The 21,087-nt window shown below is 40.4% G+C and overlaps 1 protein-coding gene across 1 annotated transcript; it reads right to left on the minus strand.

Moving 5' to 3' along the window:
- Positions 1–6,853: 6,853 nt before the first annotated feature.
- On the minus strand, positions 6,854–19,542 carry Dydc1 (DPY30 domain containing 1). Its single transcript, XM_035452162.1, has 7 exons — positions 19,396–19,542; positions 18,849–18,950; positions 14,892–14,974; positions 11,851–11,868; positions 10,511–10,556; positions 9,791–9,895; positions 6,854–6,883 (listed from the first exon to the last, which is right to left on the minus strand). Exons 1-7 carry the CDS (start codon positions 19,540–19,542, stop codon positions 6,854–6,856), a joined length of 531 nt encoding a protein of 176 aa, XP_035308053.1.
- Between the last annotated feature and the right edge of the window lie 1,545 nt (positions 19,543–21,087).

A 21,087-nucleotide genomic window follows, 5' to 3' on the forward strand; every position in this document is an offset into this window, starting at 1 on the left:
AAGATGGAGGAATGAAGTGGGGATTTTTATTGTTTGCTTTTTTGTTTTGTTTTGTTTCTGTTTATATAAAATACATTTTTGATTAATATTTTTATTCATATTTTTTATTTTTACTTTTTCTTAAGTTTTCCATGAGGGGGCAATACAAGTGTGAAGGGCAGATAAAGAGGGACTGGGAAATGAGTGGGACTGGGGTGCATGATGTGAAATTCCCACAGAATCAATAAAAATTTATGTTTTAAAAAACAAAGACCAACATTTCTTATGTCTGTGTGTGTGTGTGTGTGTGTGTGTGTGTGTGTGTGTGTGTGTGTGTCATTTGTTGACACAGGGTTTCTCTGTGTAGCCTTGGCTGTTCTGGAACACAAGTTGTAGACAAGGCTGGCCTCAAACTCACAAGGACACTTGCTCAATTATATTTCTAGAAGCCTTATTCACAATAGCCAGAAACTGCAAATAACCTAGATGTCCTTTAACTGAAGAAAGGATAAAGAAAATGTGGTTCATTTGCACAATGGGATATTACTCAGTTTTTAAAAACAATTATATCAGGAAACTTGCAGGTAAATGGATGGAACTAGAAAAGATCATCCTGAGTGAGGTAACCTAGATCCACAAAGACAAACATGTTATGTACTTGCTCATAAGTGGGTATTAGCCCTAAAGTAAAGGATAACCAGACTACAATCCACAGACCCAGAGAAGCTAAGTAACAAGGAGAGCTCAAGGGGTTCGGGATGTGTGAATCCCACTGTGAGGGGGAAATAGAATGGACATTGCCAGTAGATGGGAGGAGGGGGCTGGAACGGGGGATGTGGATAGGAACCAGAGGGATCAGGTCAGGGAGGATGGAGGGAATAAGTGCTGAGAGAGACAACTGAAATCTGTGAGTATCTCTGGAATGAGCTAGAAACCTAGAGCAATGGAAACTCCCAGCAATCTATGAGGATGACCCTAGCTAAGACTCCTAGCAATTGGGAATATAGAATCTGAACTAGCCATCTCCTGTAACCAGGTAAGACTTCCAATGAAGGGACTGGGACACCAACACAACCACAAACCCTTCAACCTACAATTTGTCCCGTCTACAAGATATGCTGGGGTAAAGATGGTGCAGAAATATGGAAGTAACCAACTGATGCCCCAGAGATGTAGGATAGAATCAAACAAAACTGGCGGAAAAAAAAAGTAGGTGAAATGATTCCTAATGATATTCTGATATACTAATATATTGGTGCATAGCCCAACTGTCATCAGAGAGGTTTCACCCAGCAACTGATGGAGACAGATGCAGAGACCCACAGCCAAACATTGGGTGAAGCTTGGGGAATCCTGTGGGGAAAGGGGAGGAAGGATTGTAGGAGCCAGTGAGGCCAAGGGCATCACAAAAGGAAAAAAAAAAACCATATAATCAACTAACTAAGGCTTATAATTGCTCACAAAGACTGAACCTACAACTAGGGACCCTGAATGAGGCTGACCTAGGCCCTCTGCATATATGTTACAACTGTATAACTTGGTCTTCTTGTGAGGCTCCTCACAGTGAGAGCAGGGACTGTTTCTGAATCTGTTGCCTGCTTTTGGGATATGCTCCTCCTATAGGACTGCCTCTTCCAGCCTGAACAGAAGAGGAGGTGCCTAGTTTCACTGCAAGTTGACATACCATAATTGGCTAAGACCCATGGAAGGCCAGACTGTATCTGAAGGGAAACAGAGGAGGAAGAGTGAATTGGGGGGGGGGAGCAGGTAGGGAGAGGGAGGAACTAGGAGGCGAGAGGAGAAACTTTGGTTGGGTTGTAAAAACAAACAAAAAATAAAAACACTCAAAAAATAAAGAATATGACACTAAAAGGGGGAAATCAGAGAAGATTGACTATCCTAAATATCAAACAAAGTAATATGAAATATGCAAGAAAAAGCATTATAGAGAAATAAAATACCCCTGTGGTGGTTTGAATAAGATATACCTATTGGGGGTGGGAATGAATGTTTAGTGTTTAGTCATCAGGGAAAACAAACTTGGACAGCCACTATGGAATCAGTAGGAAAGTTCCTCAGAATGATGGGAATCAATCTATCTCAAGATCTAGTTATACCACTCTTGAAAATAAAACCAAGGGATGTTTCAACCTACCATGAGGACACTTGCTCAAGCATGTTCACTGTTGCTCTATTCAGAAAAGCCAGAAATTGGAAACAACCCAGATGCCCCTCAATAGAAGAATGAATAAAGAAAATGTGTTACATTTATACAATGGAGTATTACTCAGCTATTTAAAAAAAATGACATCATGAAATTTGTAGACAATGAGTGGAACTAGAAAAAAATCATTTTGAATGAGATAGCTCAGAACCAGAAAGATAAATATGGTTTGTATTCACTTATATGTGGATATTAGCTGTTAAGTAAATGATAACCAGCCCAGAGAGTCTAGGCACAGAGGAAGAGTCTAGGAGGGACACATGGATCTCCCTGGGAGGGGGAAATAGAATATATTTTAAGGGTGGAGTGGGGCTGGGGGAATGGAAATGGAAGAATCAGGTGGGGAGGAGGAAGGAAGACAGGGTTGAGGGAAGGAATACAGGAGAGACAGGTAGCATTGACGGGCATGTGAGGGGTGGTATGGAAATTTAGTGCAGTGGAAACTTCCTAAAATATATGAGGGCGATACTAACGATGTCTCCAAATAATGGGAGAGAGAGAGAGTCCTAACTGGCCATATATTGAAAGCAAACAAATTGTCTATCTACTGGGATAGGGTTACATTCAATTGAGTTGTTGGCTAAAGGGGTCCCATGAAAATTCCTAAATAACCCAGGATGTTACCAACACAATAGGTTGTTCTCCACAAACTGACAGCAAGGGCCCATTGCTGAAGACAACACCTGTGCAACTAACTGAACATGGAAAAGTCAAGCAGGTGCCTACATTAGAGCCTTTACTCCTAAGTTCTAGTGTCTTTCATATAGGAAGGTACTCCACTGGTTACCAAAAGAGTAAAAGAAACATCAATCCAGCCACAAAAACTTTGATCTACAATCTGTCCTCCATGCAAAATATGCTAGGACAGTGGTGGCACAAAGTTTGTAGAAGTAACCAACCAATCTCTGATTTGTCTTATGGTCCACTCCATGAGATTGAACCCATATCCATCATTGCTTGGGAAACCAAGAACCAGAGACTAGGTAACCCAGAGATCTAGGATAAAACCAAATACTACCGGTCTTAAAAAAGGGGGGACGATAAAATGACTCCTAATGATATTCTGCTAGACTGATGGATCAATGCCTTACTCAGCCACCATCCGAGAAGCTTCCTCCTGTATTAGATGGGAACAAATACAGACCCACAGATACTAAGAAAAGAGAAAGAGAGAGACTTTGAAGCATTCTAAATGGGATGTCTCCAGTCTAAATGGGATGTGCCCATCAAATTCCTCCCTTCAGAGCTGAGGGAATCCAGAGGAAGAGGAGTCGGAGTGTAAGAGCGAGAGGAGATGGAGGATACCAAAAAAGAAGACCCTCTAAGTCAACTAAGTAAAACTCATATGAACTCTGAGACTGAAGCAGCCAGGGCCTGCATAGCTCTGCACTAGGTACTCCCCATAAATATTATAGCTTCCAGTTTTGTGTTTTTATTGGACTCCTGAGTGTGTGAAAGAGTGGGTCCCTGATTCTTGTGCCTTCTCTTGGGCTCTTTTCCTTTTATTGGTTTGCCTTGTCCAACTTGGATGTGACAGTTTTGTTTTATTTTATTTTATTTTATTTTATTTTATTTTATGTTTCGTTATCTCTTAGAAGCCTGTTCTTTTGTAATGAGAGACAGAAAGGGATTGGATTCAGATGTGAGTGAAGTGGGGAGGGGGGGACCTGGGAGAAATAGAGGAAGGGAAAACTGTAATTAGGATATACTATATGAGAAAATAATCTATTTTCAATAAAAGAAGGAGATTCTACTTATCATTGTGTATTTTTATCTGTATGCATGTACATGCACATATGTATAGGCACACATATGCTGTGTGCATGTGAATGTCAAAGGACAACTTGCAGGAGTGTTTTCTAGTCCCATTGTGTGTGGGTCCAGGCTATTGAACTCCAGATAGTTGGGCTTGATGGCAAGAGCTTTTACTTGCTGAGCTGTCTTGCCAGCCCTGAAGTATTTTAACAACACATAGTTTACATTAATTATGAGATATTTATGTATGCTAAATATATATATATATATACATGAATGTATACACACATGTACAGATATATATATAGGTAACTAACAGAACAATTAGTATTACCACTTCTTTATGATGATGACATTTAGAATCTCTCTTCTGGCTAATCTAGGGGTACACAGAATGGAGAGAGAGGAAAGCTGGTGGAATAGACCAAAGTTGCTTAATGGTGTGTAATTTTTTTGTTGTACTGATATACAACTTGATCCTTAATTTTGCTGAATATCAGCATCCTTCCATTCCAACTTCAGTGCACCTGCAAACATTTTAATTTTAATGGTCTCATCTTTTGCAGAAGGAAAAATTACTTTAATTACTATGGTGGTTTGAAAGAAAATGGCTCCCAAAGGGAGTGCCACTATTAGGAGATGTGGCTTTGTTGGAGTAGGTGTAGTCTTGTTGAAGAAGTGTGATACTGTGGAAGAGGGCTTTGAAGTTTTTTATATACTCAAGCCATACCCAGTGAGACAGACCACTTCCTGTCGCCTACAGGTCAATATATAAGAACTCTCAGCTCCTTATCCATCACCATATCTGCCTGTATGCTGCCTTGCTTCCCACCATGACAATAATGAACTAAACCTCTGAACTGTAAGCAAGCCACCCCAATATATATCCTTTGGGGTCACCATTTTCCATGTATTTTTTCATGTATTTTTCTCCTTTCCTAGATTCCTCACCATCCTTGAGCCTGGTTCAGATGGAAGATCTAGATCCCTTCATAATAAGCCCAGAATGTTGTCCAGCAGCAAAGACAGTCTGCCAAAATGAGCCTAGCTGCTATCAGCAAGAAAGTCTATGGCTCTGATGGACAGCCTGGATTAGCTACTGTATTTGAGACCCAAGTTCCTTTAGGGTAAAGAATATCTGCTCTTCCCCTTTCATCCAGTTCTGGCTATAGCACAAATAATATAAACCCAGAGACATATATTGGGATTCAAGCTGAATATCAGAGAAGCAAAGAGGCCAAGTCACCTCTATCAATGCTCAGACCAAAGGAGTGATCCACCAACATGAACCTCAGATTGCATCTCCAGAGTGTACCACTCTTCAACAAACCTCAGATTGCTCCTGCAATTGTCCTGAGCTCCTTATATTATCTCTAGTGCTGGGATTAAAGGCATGAGCTCTGTTTCTCTTTTAGACTGATTGACTCTCGTATTGCCTAGGGTGACCTTGAGCTCACAGACATCCATCTGCCTCTATCTCCTGAGTCCTGGGATAAAATTTGTGTGCCACCACTGCCCAGCTTCTATGGCTGTGGCTAGCATTGCAGTCTGATCTCAAATGGAAGCTTTATTAGGTCATAAACAATATATCACATCTGGCCAGAAGTACTTTAAACAAAACTGTACCCTACTTGGAACCACAATGTTTCAGCCTATGACCAGCCAAATCCCTCTCACCCATACCCTTTGAGGACTGTTCCAGGCTATGCAAAGTCCAAAAATCACCACCACCACCCTCACCTCCTTCCTGTCTCTCACCTCCCATGGTGGAGTCCTCTGAGACTGGGTGGATGTGAAAAATCACAGTTCCCTTCTCTGACAAACTCATTCATGGGTGGGAATGATGTTGGTCCATGTTAGACCCTAGTGTCTGGCAGATTCCCAGAGAACACATCTTTCCAGATCTTTTTGTTAAAAATGTATAGAACAGGTATGCCAAGATAATATTTACATTTAATAAACTAAGTCATTTTTCCTGTTTTTTCCTGTTTCAATTTCCATCTGAAAAGCAGCTTGGGAAAATATTAGATACAAAAGCATATTTAAAAACCAAAGGGTTTCTTCCTAGCATTTGTGGTTTTATGCCCCTGTCTTTAAGAACTGAAAATTAATACCATGGCCTTGGATTTGAAAGAATTCTGTAAAGGAAGTTTCTCCTAAGAGCCAAAACTTCCAAGGGACCAAAAAAATCTGTCTGACCACAGTGCTCTAGTGTCTGAGCCTACTGGCTGATCAAGAAAAAGTATGTTCCAAAAAGAAAAAAAGAAAAGAAAAAATATGTTCCAATCTCTCTAATACTTTCCCACTCTACTGTCTCTATGTGAATATTCAACAACCCTACCTTCACAAACATTGAAGGGAAGACAGGACTTGGATACCCAACTGCATAAAGGGTAAAGAAAGGGAAACCCCAGAACTATTCTTGAGTTCCCTTCAAGTCTGGCTACATCGTGGATGTTTGATTAAATGTTCCTATGAGGCTCCACCTTCCAGCAACCTGGAAAATGCTTTCAGTTCATTCCTAAAGAAGAGGCAATGTCTGAGACTTGTTGAACACTTAAGACCTCGATCCTTTGTACAGTAGTAGTTTCTTTTCTAGAACTTTCCTTCCAAGCCATCTTGTTCTTTGTAGAGATGTACCTTCTTTTGACTCATCTCTTGCCTCTTTTTGTTGCTTCAGCAAATTCTGTCATACCTCCACAATAGATAACACAAGTAACTAGATGTACTGAGAAATCTAAACTGTATTTTAAGGATACCCTTGAATCCCATTTATAAAGTTAGTGAATAGGAGAGGGAAGTAGAGTTCAATTTGGATGGGAGAAATACATATTAGGGCCCTTGTGATTTGAAGTTTGAAACAGGTGGAAAATAATTCTTCACAGTTGGTTGGTCCTACAAATCTTGATCAATGTTTAATGCAACCTAAAAGAAAAATACAAAGTAAATAAACTTTACTACAATGAAAAGACACAAAGAAAAGAAAATAGAGCTCAAGTACTATTAATGTGATCCACTAAAGAAAGTTTTTTTGAGTTTCAGTTAATTTTAGAAGAGTACCAAAGTAGTATAAAATTATAAATGATGTTCCCAAATGAAGTCTTCTCCTTGTCTTTCTCATCCTTCCTAAGAGGCACACCCTTTCCAGAGACACCTCCCATTGGGAACAGAACCCTTGTCCTGTTGCTTGTGAGCCTTAGCTTTTAAGGGTATAGTCGTCTCTCAAGTTCAGGCATCTCTTATGGGAATTCCTAGTGGTTTCTTCGTAGATGGACAATAGGCCTTTACACATTGCATCTGCTCATCAACACCATGTTCCCTCCCCTAGCTCAGTTAACACACATACCCTTGGCTGCTGAATTTGAATCTTCTGCATGGCCCTCCTGTCCCTACCAAAGCTATACCATACATAAAGTGGGGTTTGATCATGTGCATGTCTCAGTCGTCTGTAATTCAACATCTCCATGACTAAAGCCTCCCTGTTCAAAACCTTCTTCCTTTTCTTATGTTCACCAACTCATCCAAGGATAACACAGCTCAGCTCCTCAAGGCAAAAGTCTAGGATTGATTCTTGGCTCCCTCTCCCCATCTCTTGAGCCAAGTCCATTCTAATCATATCTGTGCTTTCTAGCCCCGGTCATCTTGCATGTAGATGACTGTAACCACCCCCATGTGGTCCCCTTTTAAAGACCTGCCCCACTCTAACTCTCCACCTGATAAAAATCCTTACCTCCCCTTCTGCTTCTAAGTCCCATCTACCTAACCGACATGCACATGTGATCTGGCTTTTCCAGCTCCCTGCCTTTAAGTCTCACCACTCTCCTCGCTCAATGAAGCCCAGTTGCAAAACTTCTTGCCTTCTCTAGTTCAAAATCTCCTTTCTTGGTCTCTTATAGTCCCTTCCCAATGGCTTATGGGCCCAAAGGAATGGAACTGTTTAGTGGTTGTGGCTCCCTGATGTCTGACACCAGGTGCTTCCAGCCCTGCTTTCTGAATAGCTCTTGAAAATGCCTAAATTCTTCTTTTCTTCTACTTCCAGTAGCCACCATTAAATAGTGCAATTCCGTGTGCTATCTACCCCCACCCCAGCCTGCAGGTCTTTTCACTCTGCACACTCTCCTCAACACCTTGCTCCCTCCCTTGGCTCAGTTAGTATCTGTGCTCTTTCTGGATTACTACCAAAACCTAGTTGATCTACCCACACCTACTTCCCCATCCTCCTCTCCCACTGTAGTCAAATGCTCTTTCTAAAGTGCAGCTCTGATGACATAAGTCTCCACTATCTACAGGAAAATGTCTGAGGTCCAGGGCAAGAATTACAAGACCTTTCAGGGTCTAGCCCCTGTTAGCTCCTGACCTCATCACTATTGCCTTATGCGTCACTCTTTTCTCCTATCTGGCTCTTTACCCTTCATATGATTTCTGCCTGGAATTCTTTCCTCACTAAGGTTCCTCCATGCTGATCATATCTCTCCCCCACCCTTAGTGCCCACAGAATGAAGTAACAAGATGTGCCTGTTCTAGTTTGCTTTCTTTCTGTTGCTGTGACAAGCACCATGGCCAAAGCAACATGGAGGGAGGGGGTGTTTGGCTTACAGTTCCAGATCACAATTCATCACTTGAGAGAAGTTGGGACAAGAACTGAAGCAGAAGCCATGGAAGACTAGACCAGGCTAGACCACTACTTACTGGCTCATTCCCTCACTTTCCTTCTTTCTCATTCCGTCCAAGCCCAAAGTAGGCTGCGCTCTCCTACATCAAGTAGCAACCAAGAAAATGTCCCCACAGACATGCTCACAAGCTAATCTGATGGAGGCAATTCAAGCCCATTTCCAGGTTTATCAAGCTGATGATCAAGATTAGCCAACACATTGCCTTCCTGGCAGGACAGTCCCCCTGTTGACCTGAGTCAGTTATTCATAGGCTCTTCTTTCAGTCATAAACGACACTGGTATGGGCAGTAGATTTCCTGGTCATTCTAATAATAAGCGCTAAATCCTGCTCTGATTGTGTTTCTCCTCTAGACAACAAACTCCATGAGGTGAAAACTGCCTTATTGCCCACTGCCACTGGTATGATGCCTTATACAGACATCACAATTTGCTTGTTAAATAAACACATGATTACATACTATAAAAACCCTTGTTTGCATTAAACTGCTTATGTGTTTCCAGGGCTTGCTCCAGAGAGTCAAAAAGGTTCTTTCCCTACCAAATTTAAGGACTGTGTATTTCACAAAAATTATTTTACACGTGTTTTTAAGAGGTTTTGATGTTTTCAAAATCTAACTGTAAAATACACGGCTACAGATGAGTAGAAATAGAAGCATAGGCAGATATGAAGCTATATGAAGACAGACAGAGCTATGCCAGTGATGCCTCACTGAAAGGCAGAGCACCAGTTAAGAATCTGGTTAGTGGGACTGGGAAAGAGGCTCAGCAGTCAAAAGCACTGGATGTTCTCCTAGAAGACCTGGGCTTAAATCCTAGCACCTATATGGCAGCTCTCAAACTTCTGTAACTCCAGTCCTGGGGGATCTGGCACCCTCTTTTGGCATCCACTGATACTACACATATATGGCAGTCAAAATACTCATACACATAACATAAAAGTAAAATTTTTAAAAATTGGTTAACACCTACACATTTGGTCTTCTTTGCATGAAGGAAAAGTATTCCGTGTATTATAAATATTATATATTTAATATATTTAGATAAATATATTAAGTTTAATATTCATTAAATATATTTAAAATATTATATATTGATAAAGTCATATACACCAGACTTTATCAACATGAAAACTTCTGCGACAACACATTTTGATACTCACATCAGATAACAATGGCTCTTCAAGCTCTTCCACTCTGCTCAAGTTAGGTGCTCCGTAGCGATCACTGATTTCAGCTAGGGTTTTGCCTGAGTCCATCATTGAGTCCTACAGTCATAAAAGTCAGTTTTTACTTTTGCATGTCTTCAAAATGAACCTGTTATTTTTCTGGCAATTTGATATAAAATTTCTGAATTAAGCACACAAAATCAACATTGTTAAGTAGTAGAATTCATCAATGGCTTTTAATGATACCAGAATTCTATCTAGTAAGAAGCACTAAAAATTATCTTTAAATGCATTTGGAATTTCAAAATGCACTTGTAAGTAATTCTATGTGCAATATAACAGGACATTGTATCTTCAAAATATACAAGTACATATTTCATGTTCAAATTTTATCCACTTTGAGGTTTATTTCAAAGCACCACACAGCTGTGACTTACCATTAGAATACTAATTTGGACTATCACTGTTATAGGGCTTTTGACTTTGCTTTTGTTTGTTAAAACAGGGTCTCACTATGTAGCTTTAGGTGTGCCAGGAATCACAACAACCAAGCCTCAGGCACTGTGATCCTGTGTGTGCCCTACCATATCCATCCTGGACCAGCACTTTTGACAATGTTCTTATTAAAACTTTAGCCACTGATATTTAAAACTTAGGTTTCTACTCTTAAACTGTACTCATTTCACATAACACACAGTAGCTATTCCTTCTCACCTCTTGCTGTAGGGACTCATCACCCTTAGCCCCACTTTCTGTGCTTCTCTCCTAAGAAAAAATTAAGAAAACACTGAATATTGTTTGTTTCTATTTCATGTTTAGATTTTAAGAATTTTTATTTTTATAAAGTGCTATGATCAGTTTAACAGCAAAATCCATGTCACTTTCCAAGGAGTAATCAGAGTAATCAGAATACAGGGCACACACACGCACACACACACACACACACACACACACACACACAAAAGGATCACAGTTTCATTTACTATATACTAATAAGAGATAATGGTTCATAATTAAATAAAATTCTTTCAAAAATGAGGCTGACCAGAGGTGAAGGTGTAAGACCCTCGAAAAGCTGATGCTTCCAGAATCTTAGCCCAGGACTGCGGCCACCCCAATCACAGAATGGAGGCGAAAGCTTGATGCAAATTGCATGAGGCTTTATTGTAGTTTAATGAGCTAACCCCATGTTAGCTCGGGCCTTTGACCCACCTACCATGGCGGATGGCTAGCAAAGACAGTTCGAAGCCGCTGCACAAAGATCTTTATAGGGCAGCATAAGGGGAGTGTCTAGGGGTATGCACAGGCTCAGGATTGGCGTGCCTCCAGGCTTGGAGGGTTTGCCCTGTGTTGATTGGTCAACTGGTTGTTATGGCCCATAGGCCCTCCCAGGGTGGTTGCTATGCTTTGTGTGTCATTGCTGTGCGCTTGTCCGTAAAGCACACCCAGGGTCGTAAAGCATAGTGCCACCAGCTAACTTCTGATTGGCTCCTTGTCACGAGGCAGGCATCTGACTTTCTAGTGACTAACTTCTGATTGTTTCCTTGTCACAAGGCAGGCATCTTACTTTCTAGTGACTAAGACAAGGTCATAGAGCACATGTTTGGTCATTATGGCTGCCAAAAGGGAAGCTGGTCCCTTCAAAGGGTAAATCTCAATTGCTGAAGGCATCATGATGCAGTTCAGACACAGAGCCCTGAGCTGAAACTGACCTGAGTACCTTTTTCCCTGGGGACAAGCTTTTGTGATACCAGAAGGTGCCATGAGAGCTTCAAAAGGAAAGAAGCAACCAACTGTCCTAGCCAGTTGTGATGTCCATGAACCACAAGCCCAGCATGGCACAATAACCTTAAGAGTGCAGTAGTAACACACATGCCTTACTGGTTTAACAAGAGTGGCATCCTGCTTGGTAACTGGAAACCTAGCTAACTACTCAGGTCAGGCAAGTTCACAGATCTTGAAGAAGAACTTAGAACCACTTTACTAAGCCAGCATAATCCCTAACAACACTCGAAACATTTGTCCTTCAACCCATAGACAAATGTAGTCTTCACACCACATTAAGGAAACTTCTCTTTGCAATAACAGACAGAGACCATTACAGAAAACCACATTAAATTAAATTTAAACCACATTAAAATAGCATTCAATTAAAATAAAACTGCATTCAAATTGCATTCAAATACAATTAAAATGCAGAGTTGTGGGGTCCAGTTCCAGTGTATACATCTACAAAACAAGTCATGCACCTAAGGCTCAGGGGACATGGAAGTGGGTGGAAAGATTGTAAGAACCAGAGAGTAGGGGGCTATAGCGGCAGAAGCTATATCCATAAAGTCTCCCAATATGGCTGCATACACATGAGCTGGCCAAGGACAATAATAGACATGTCAAAGTGGCCAGGGGAAAGCCCATGAGACTTCAACCCTGCATGAAAACTACAGGCACCCAAAGAATGCTAAGAGTGGGAGAAACTGTCTCCCCCAGGGAAAAGCACACTAATTGGTTGTCTGATGCCAAATGGTCAGCCCTGAAAACGTACACAAAAGTAGCATTATACAGACATGGCAGGTTTTGTTTTGGAATATATATGTGTGTGTGTGTGTGTGTGTGTGTGTGTGTGTGTGTGTGTGTAACAAAAATTAATGAAAAGGGTGCTATAAATTTGAAAGAGAGCAAGAAGAGGTATATTGGAGGGTTTAGTGGGAGGAAAGGAAATAGAGAAATGATATAATTACATTATGATCTCAAAAATAAAAAAGAAAATATATAAAACATACATTGTATGCAATTTTCTAAGACTGAATAAAAATATTAGGAATTTTAAAAATGGGCTGAATGAAATGTTATAATTGAAGCAAAAGTTCTAGCAACTATGTAAAGCAACAACATTAATGTCTTAGATTAAGAGATTTTTAAACAGAGGTTGAGTTTGGGCTTTATATACAGGAAAAAAATGAGTCCACATTCCTAAATGAATTCACCATGTCCAAGTTACTGTCCAATGCCCAAGTGTTCTCCAGAGGTCCTTAGCAACACTCATATGCTGCAGGGGAAATGTTCAGCCTGACATGAAAAGCCACTCTTCAATGAGAAGGTTCTTCTAACCAAGCCAACCTACTATGACCTCCATTTTTTCATCAGTAGGACGGTGCAAAAAAAGTCACATGACTCATACTGGGATGAGGCATTTTGGCAATTGGAAGATTACTCAGCTTGTGACTGTCCATATGGCCACACTAATAATTATAGGGATATAACATAGTATGAGGTACTGTTTTGCAAAGAGGACTTCATTTTTTATCTAGGGAGTTCTTTTATTTACTTTTTTGCTTTTTGAAACAGGGTTTCTCCATGTAGTCCTGGCTGTCCTAAAGCTTGCTGTGAGAACCAAGCTGGCCTTGAACTCATAGAGATTCTCCTGTCTCTGCCTTGAGAATGCTGGGGTCAAAGGTGTACACCACTACAATACCAGCTTTTCTAGGAAGTTCTTATTCTGAATCCACACCGTAGCCTCAGGCAAGTTTATATCTTACAGGACCACTACCCTAAACCATAGGATGAACATTTGACACTAACCTTTCCCCTAGTTCTTTTAACTAAAACCAGAAAATAAATCTGTTCCTCTGCAATGGTCAGAGCTACAACATGTGACTCTCCAGACCCCAATAAGATCCAAGTTCCTCATCCTTTGCCACAAGCAAAAGCACCAGTGTGGGGAGGGGGAACTGAAATCGGTATCAGACAGGCCCAGGGAAGACATTCTTGATAGCTCTAGACTTTCTTGCTCCCAAGGGTCTGAGGCAAACATCTCAGAGTCCAGCCCCTATTCAACTCAGGATTCCTCAACTATATCTGAGAATGACAGTTTATATTGTGTGTCTGCAGGCCATAGCAAGGGACATGAATGGACTCTGAGGAGTGAGGGAGACAGGGATACTTTCCAGGGTGGAGATGAGTAACACTAAGCCAATTAGGACATGAAGTATTAAAGTTGTGTTGACTCTGGTCACACAGGCTTGCTATCCGGAGACATGGGTGTGACCCTCTGGTGTGTTAATATGGTGTGAGCTTATGCACATAACCAACAAATGCTCCTTTTGCACAAGCTAACATTCAGCATCTGGATGTTAAAACTGTACACATATACTTGAATTTGTCCTCCAATATCTCACCTTTTTTATTCAATTTACCACCCTATATGTTTTTAAACAAGTATCTTTAAACCCAGGAGGCAGAGGCAGGCAGATATCTGAGTGCTAGGCCCGCCTGGTCTACAGAGTGAGTTCCCGGACAGCCAGAGGTACACAGAGAAACCCTGCCTCAAAAAAAAAAGAAAAAAGAAAAAAGAAAGAAAGAAAGAAAGAAAGAGAGGAAAAGAAAAGAAAAAAGAAGAGAAAAGAAAAAAGAACATCCAATCCATTAATAAACACATCAAATATATTTGCTTCTGATTTCAGTTTTAGTTATGGGTTCAATAAAGGGAGTTGCAGTTGGGTGGCGATGACAGCAGCCTGTAGCCATAAATGTAGTCATTGAGAGGTCAAACCTATATGCACGCATTTTCAGGATATTAGATAAGCTAGAGATTTGACTCTATGTATTATCAATGAAAATGGGCTTTTTTTAAACTAAGTCACTGCACCATTTATCTTCATAAGAGACATGAAAATCAACATAAGAACAGATTTTTTAAATGTGAATGATTTTCTTGGTATATCTAACATGAAGAAAAGTGACATGCTGCTATCTCATCCATTAGAATACCTTCGATCAGTCAACATAATTAACAACAGTCAATGGAAAAACCATTGACAGTGTCCCTATAGAGGCTTCTGTGGCTTTCGAAGGCACATACGGGACTCCTTGCTTGATGCCTATGGTATTGTGCTGCTATGCTATTGTAAAACAGGAAAGCAGATACAAAGGCTGCTTGAAGTCCCACAGCTGAGAGCAAACAGGTGTCTGGGTTCTGCATCCTATAGTCTTTCTACTGGCATGGCTGGAATGAACAGCCTGAAGAGTATAGAAGCTTCTAAGGAGCGGACACACACACACACAAAAAAAAAAAAAACTTCAAATTACCTTGTTTAACTCTGCTTGAGCTCTCTGGAGTTCTTCTATCTTCTGCTTCTCTTTTTCTTGCATCTCCAACTCCAGCTGGAATGCCAGCTGTTGCTGAAAAGTTACAAGTATTTAAATCATATGGCAGTCGTGAGAGACAATAGCTAGACATCAGCTCCACCACCCTGTTTGTTGGTTGTTTGTTTTAGACAGGTCTTACCTACATAGCCCAGACTGGTAACTCGTAACAGTCCTCTTGCCTCCACCTCTCCTATGCTGACATTACTGGAACTACCACACCTGCCTGTGTCACTTTTCAGTCCCCAACTTAATTTCAGAAAATTAGAAAAAGTGATTGTATTCAAATAATACTCAGCTTCTACAATTATTTCTTTAAGCATACAAAATGACATTTCTTTAATTGCCAAAGGTGGGAAGGAGTGTATACAAAGTCAAGTTATGACTCTCTTGTTCTTAAAACTGCAAATAGAACCAAAGCGAATTTTTCTGAGATGAGATCTTTCTAAGTTTGGCTGGGAGAGAACCAAATCTTGGACACAAAGCAGTGAGTGAGAACATGATGACCATGACAGTGTGTGTATCTGTAAACATGGCTGATTAACAGTGTGCTTGGTCCTAATGCAGCACGAGTGTCACACTAGAACAGATGTCAGCAATAAAGCCTGTGGACCAAATGGGACACAGCTCCGGCTTGGGTGCAGCTCAGAAGCCAATGATATCATGTACATTCTGCAATGGTTGAGGGAAAATAAAATCAAAGGAATAATGATATATGGAAGTTATATAACATCCAAGTTCCAGGATCTGTAAATTAAGTTTTGTTGAAATGCAGCTAGGCTCATTCAATTGGGAATTGTCTATGACTGCTTTTCACTGGCAACAAAAGAGCAAAGCAGTCATTACAAAGGTCGTATGTGGCACCATTGTGACTCTGCAATCAGATAACACTGTCCACCAATAGTGTTTAGAGTGTCACGATATCACTATGCTGTGGCACTTAGAAAATTGATACCATCGTGAAAGCAAAGGAGCTGGATGCAGTGACACACACTAGTTACCCCAGCTTTTAATAATTAAGACAATAGGATCTAAAATTGGAAGCTGATCTGGGCTAATACAATGAGACCTGTCACAAAGAAACAAACAATAATAAAATAAGACACAGATGTTGAATGACACACTTTGAAGACACAATGAGGCATGAATTGTTTTCTTACCTTAATAGCAAAATACAATTTTGTTTTAATATAATGCCACTGAACTAACAGAATGCAACAAATATCAGTCACAGATGATGCACACATTGCAATAGTCTTAACTCATATGAAAGCAAAGGTCAAGATTCATCAGACAGCTAAGTGGGTAAAAGCACTGTCAGTGAGCCTTAGAACCTGAGTTCAACCCCCATAACATATGTAAAAGAAGAAGAGAACCAACCCCACAAAGATGCCCTCTGACCTCCACGTATGGGTCATTCGTGTACATGTTCTGCTCACCATCTCTGTGTAAACCATATACATATACACTCTCACAATAATATGTTTTAATTTTAAAAAGAAAGCAAATGTTCAAAATAAAAAATTTAAGATTGATCCCTTTTATCACTGCAGAATTTCTTCGTAAAAATTAAAACAAGCTTGCAAAAAATATTAAGCATCTAAGGAATTCATTTGTTCTCAAGGCAAGGAATGATATTTGCCAGCGTGAGTTAATTTAAATAGTGTTGATTTACATGCTCAAAGAAATGTGTCACCCTGCAAAATTTGTTTGTTTGTTTTGTTTTGTTTTATTCTTAAACTATTAGTAAGAAAGCTGGATGTCAGGTCTCAAACCTGGGACAATTGCTAACATATCAAAGTGGACCTGGCCACTACATTATCCTAGTATTCCTCAGTCCCTAACTGTTACAGGGTATGGCTGACATAGCCCACTTCCTAAACTTTTCCAGCCCAGGGGTTGGGGTGCCCTTTCCCCAGATGCCCTTGTCTATATAACCCAGACATATTGGTTACCAAACCCTTTTTGTTTACTCTCTACTCTCCCGGCTCTCCCCTTGTCCCTCTCCTCATGTGACCCAGCTCAGGATCATGTTCACTCTGGACTCTGATGTACCTGCCTCTGGCTATACTCTCCCCGTAAACTTTCTCCTCCACCATACCTAGGAGCAGTCATGTCTCTTTTATTTTTGTTTGTTTTTGTGTTTGTTTGTTTTTAGTCACTGATCAATTTGTTGACACTAGGAACAATATCAGCTGTCAACTAAAAACAAGTCAAATGCTTTTGAGCATTTTCTCTCAGCTTTTGTTGAGTTTTGTTTGCTTACTCTATTTAATTTTTGACAGTCTCACTATGTAACCTAGGCTAGGCCAGAACTTAAGATCTCCTCCCTCTGCCTTCCCAGAACAGGGATTGTAAGTGTGTACCACCTGCCCAGCTTTTTCTCTGGCTTTTGTTTAGGAGAGGATGCTGCAAAGGTGTCCATGAATTACTCTTGGAAACCCATCAGTGCTGAGTTGTAAATGACCTCGAGGAAGAAGCCAAATCCTCAGCCTCCAACTCAAACACTTCAGGGAGCAAGAGAAAAAGAATGATCTGCTACTTCTCATCTCAACACACTCCCTGTTAAGCCCTTTTCTGTTGGTTCAGCTCTCCTTCTCTTATCTACTTCTGCCCACCCATCCACTTCTTTAACTAACCATAACATCTCTTGTAGAATGTCATCCTACATTCCACACCCCCTGCAAATGAAATGCTTTGGGTTCAACATGCAGAAGATTAGCTTTGCTGGCTAACACAGCTATGAAAATGTTGAATTTCTAGTGTAACTAAAATTTTATTCCAGTAGAATGAAGTAGACGCATCAAAGGCTGTGAAGTATATCCCCATAGTGAACTCATTGTCTTGGGAAAGAAGAACAGCTGAGACTCCCTGCTTCTCTTCAGTAGAGACAGATCTAGCTGTAGAGGAGGACAGGTCCAAGTGGGCAGCACTACTACAGATGCTTGGCCTCCAAATACTACATCATACTTGTTTCAGAAATGCTTAAGACTGTAGTAAGATGACTCAGGTAAGGTACCCAAGACAACATGAAATTCAGTTATATTTTATCTTCTAACTGAAAGTAATCAAATACCACATTTTATCATTTTGCTATGTGAAACAAAGTTTAACGATGTGTAATTTTCCATTCCTTGACACCATGTAAGCACGCAAAAAGTTACATATTTAGAAATATTTCTTGTTTTGGGTTTCTTTTTTTTTTAGGTCAGGGATGTACAACCTACCCTTCCATCCTCCTAAGGTATTATTTCAGACCTTCATCATTCTTTCCATCCCTCCTACCTCATCACTTGATTCTTAAGTATATGGTCCTGGTTGATTCTTACCTCATAAAGTCACACCAAGTCAGCTTTCAACTTTGTGTCACAAGCCAATACACCCACCTACACCTAGCCACCTATGCTTTGTCTCTGAGCTGCAATAACAGAAAGGTTCATCCACTTGTTTTCCAGGCCCATTGCCTCTTTTTACAGTGGATAGAAGGTTTTAGATGGTTTTTTCGATTTTTCTATTACGTGTTCCATGTGTTCCTGAATCAAAATAAAACCCATTTCCCTTCCCCTCACAAACCCCGTTAAAGCATAATGCTCACTCACCATCCCCCTTCTTACCCTCTACACCTCACACTCACCACTGTTCCTGGAGAGACTGCCTGGGCTATAAATGAGCACCAGCTCAGCAGTGGTGCTGTTGACTATTCTCTGAATTGTTCTGTTTCCTCGTGGCACTGTCTCTTCACAAAAAAAAAAAAAAAAAAAAAAAAAAAAAAAAAAAAAAAAAAAAAAAGGATGGGGATACTAGGGAGCAATGTCTGAATGACCAGAGCCTGGGAGTATTTCCAGATGTGGGTTGTAGCACACCAAGGGTGACACTGTTAACTTCCATCATATTTGAGTGCTTGTCTTACCTGCTGAAATAAGAGTTCCTCAGCTTTGAGTCGCTCCAGCATTTCCTGCTCCATCAGTGCTAATTCTCTCTCATGCTCCAACTCAATCATCTCTTTCTGTCTCTAGCAATTGGTAAAAAGCAACAGCACACAACTTATTAGAGACCAATCTGTTAACACAGTCTCAGAGGCATCTCAACCACCAGCAATAAAAGAAGGGCTAAGAACATAATGCTCTATTCATTTGGAAACTATACAACAATTTGGGGGATTTTTATGATTTAGCCAAACAAAGAACACACAATTAAGATTATACATCAAATATAAAGAAAAATGAAACCAATCTACAGACAAACATGTCAGGAAAAGACACTACTGGGTTGAAAATACTTAAAATCAAAACAGAAGCCTTCTTTCTGTTTTCTCTCCTCTCTGCATTCACATACTGTCCAAAGTTTTCATATAATAAACATTATTGTAATGGAAAAACAATATTGAACATAAAATGTAAACAAGATGAACCAATTATCATGCTCTTCTAATTTCCTGAAAGGAGATCCATATTTACCAATTGCTCCATGATCACATTTTGCTTGTACTTATAAATCCACAAGGCTAAATATTCTATTGGATCCAATGGGCGGACTCTTGCCACTTCAGCGAGACCTTGAGTCAGGCATGTCCCCAGGCACTTTTGAAGATATGATGACTCCATTTTTAATTCCTAAATAAAATGATCTATAAAAGTTTTTCATTAGAGCCAAAAGTGTTCTGAATAGGCAGAGTTAAAAGTAAAGTCAAGCTAAGCAGTGGTGGAATTCATCTATAATCCCTGAACTATGGAGGCAAGTAGGGGCAGGCAGATCTCTGAACTTAAGGCCACCTTGGTCTATAGAGAGAGTTCTTGGTCTACAGAGAGAGTTCCAGGTCTACAGAGAGTACCCAGAGAAACCCTGTCCATATATATATATATATGGCTACCGGAACATTCCACTCTGTCACTAGTCATGGGTATTTCTTATTAAGGATGAAATAAGCAGGCTGGCCCAAGGAAACTCCAAATGGTCTACAAAAGGTCTCTGCAGAAGTCATAGTGAAAATAGCTACTACATCCTGACAGTTCTTGTTTAGTCCCAGGGTCAGAAATGGGCACTAGTGTTATTCATCACATTGTGCCAAGTAATGCTGGTGCCAGTTAATGCCCACAACATCTCAGGCAATGGTCAGACAGGGAAGCAAACTCAAAGAGCTTTAGTGAACAGTCCAGAGCACTTGACTGGCATGTGAATGTATGGTTTGTACCCACTGCCTGACCTCAGAACCTTAAGTCTATTGACTCTAAGATGCTTCTGCTATGTACTTCCATAAAACATCACAAACTGTCCATCTCTTCTGAAAAATCATGTATTGTCAAAGCCAGAGAATACAAATTCAGATTCCAATAAACAGCATGCAATTACTCATAATCTAGCCATAAACTTTAGGCTTACCTCAAGCACCTGCCTGTCATCATCCACCCTAGGCCCTTACTCTACCAAATATTCTGCCATTCTACACAACACACCCTGCACTTTTCCAACTCCACGATCCTCCCTCTATTGTTGGAACATGGCTCCTCACCTTCAAGGTACAGACCAGCTCTAGCTCTAAGAGTTTTTTCAACCAGTACAAGAAGGTTCCTCCTGCTTCAAGTAGTTCATACAGCCTTCATCATGCTGCCTGAGATGAGAGAGAGAGAGAGAGAGAACATGCATGCATGTAGGCATACCATGCACCTATGCTTGTCTTTCTTCTAGAAGACAGACCCCTCTAGGTTCCCAAGGAGTATTTTGGTCACAGGGCTAACAGCACTGAGCAAGTTTGTGCCCACTCCCAGCTGTTTCCCAGTCTTTTCAGATATGAACATTGTTGCATGGCTCCTTCTGGGTTGACTATTTCTATTTACCCCAGAAGGATAAAAGACTGAACATATGATTCTACTCAAGCTCAGAATTGTAACCCAGTGTATTTATTGGGATTGCCCACAGAAGCTACGGTAAGAATATATGTTCCAGTGAGAAGTTTACTAATATTGCTTTGTTAAACGTATGTAATCTGTCTGTCAGTTGCCTTCTAAACATCTGCATTTAGACCTACAGACTACCTCTGATATCCATGGTGGCATGGAGAAAAGTAGGGGAGATGAATATTAAAGACAAATCAGTAAATACAAAATTAAAACTGAAATGTGTTCTCTTAAGAGAAGACAACAGGGGCTCTG

The sequence above is a fragment of the Cricetulus griseus genome, assembly GCF_003668045.3.
Source record: "Cricetulus griseus strain 17A/GY chromosome 1 unlocalized genomic scaffold, alternate assembly CriGri-PICRH-1.0 chr1_1, whole genome shotgun sequence".
Taxonomy (NCBI): domain Eukaryota; kingdom Metazoa; phylum Chordata; class Mammalia; order Rodentia; family Cricetidae; genus Cricetulus; species Cricetulus griseus.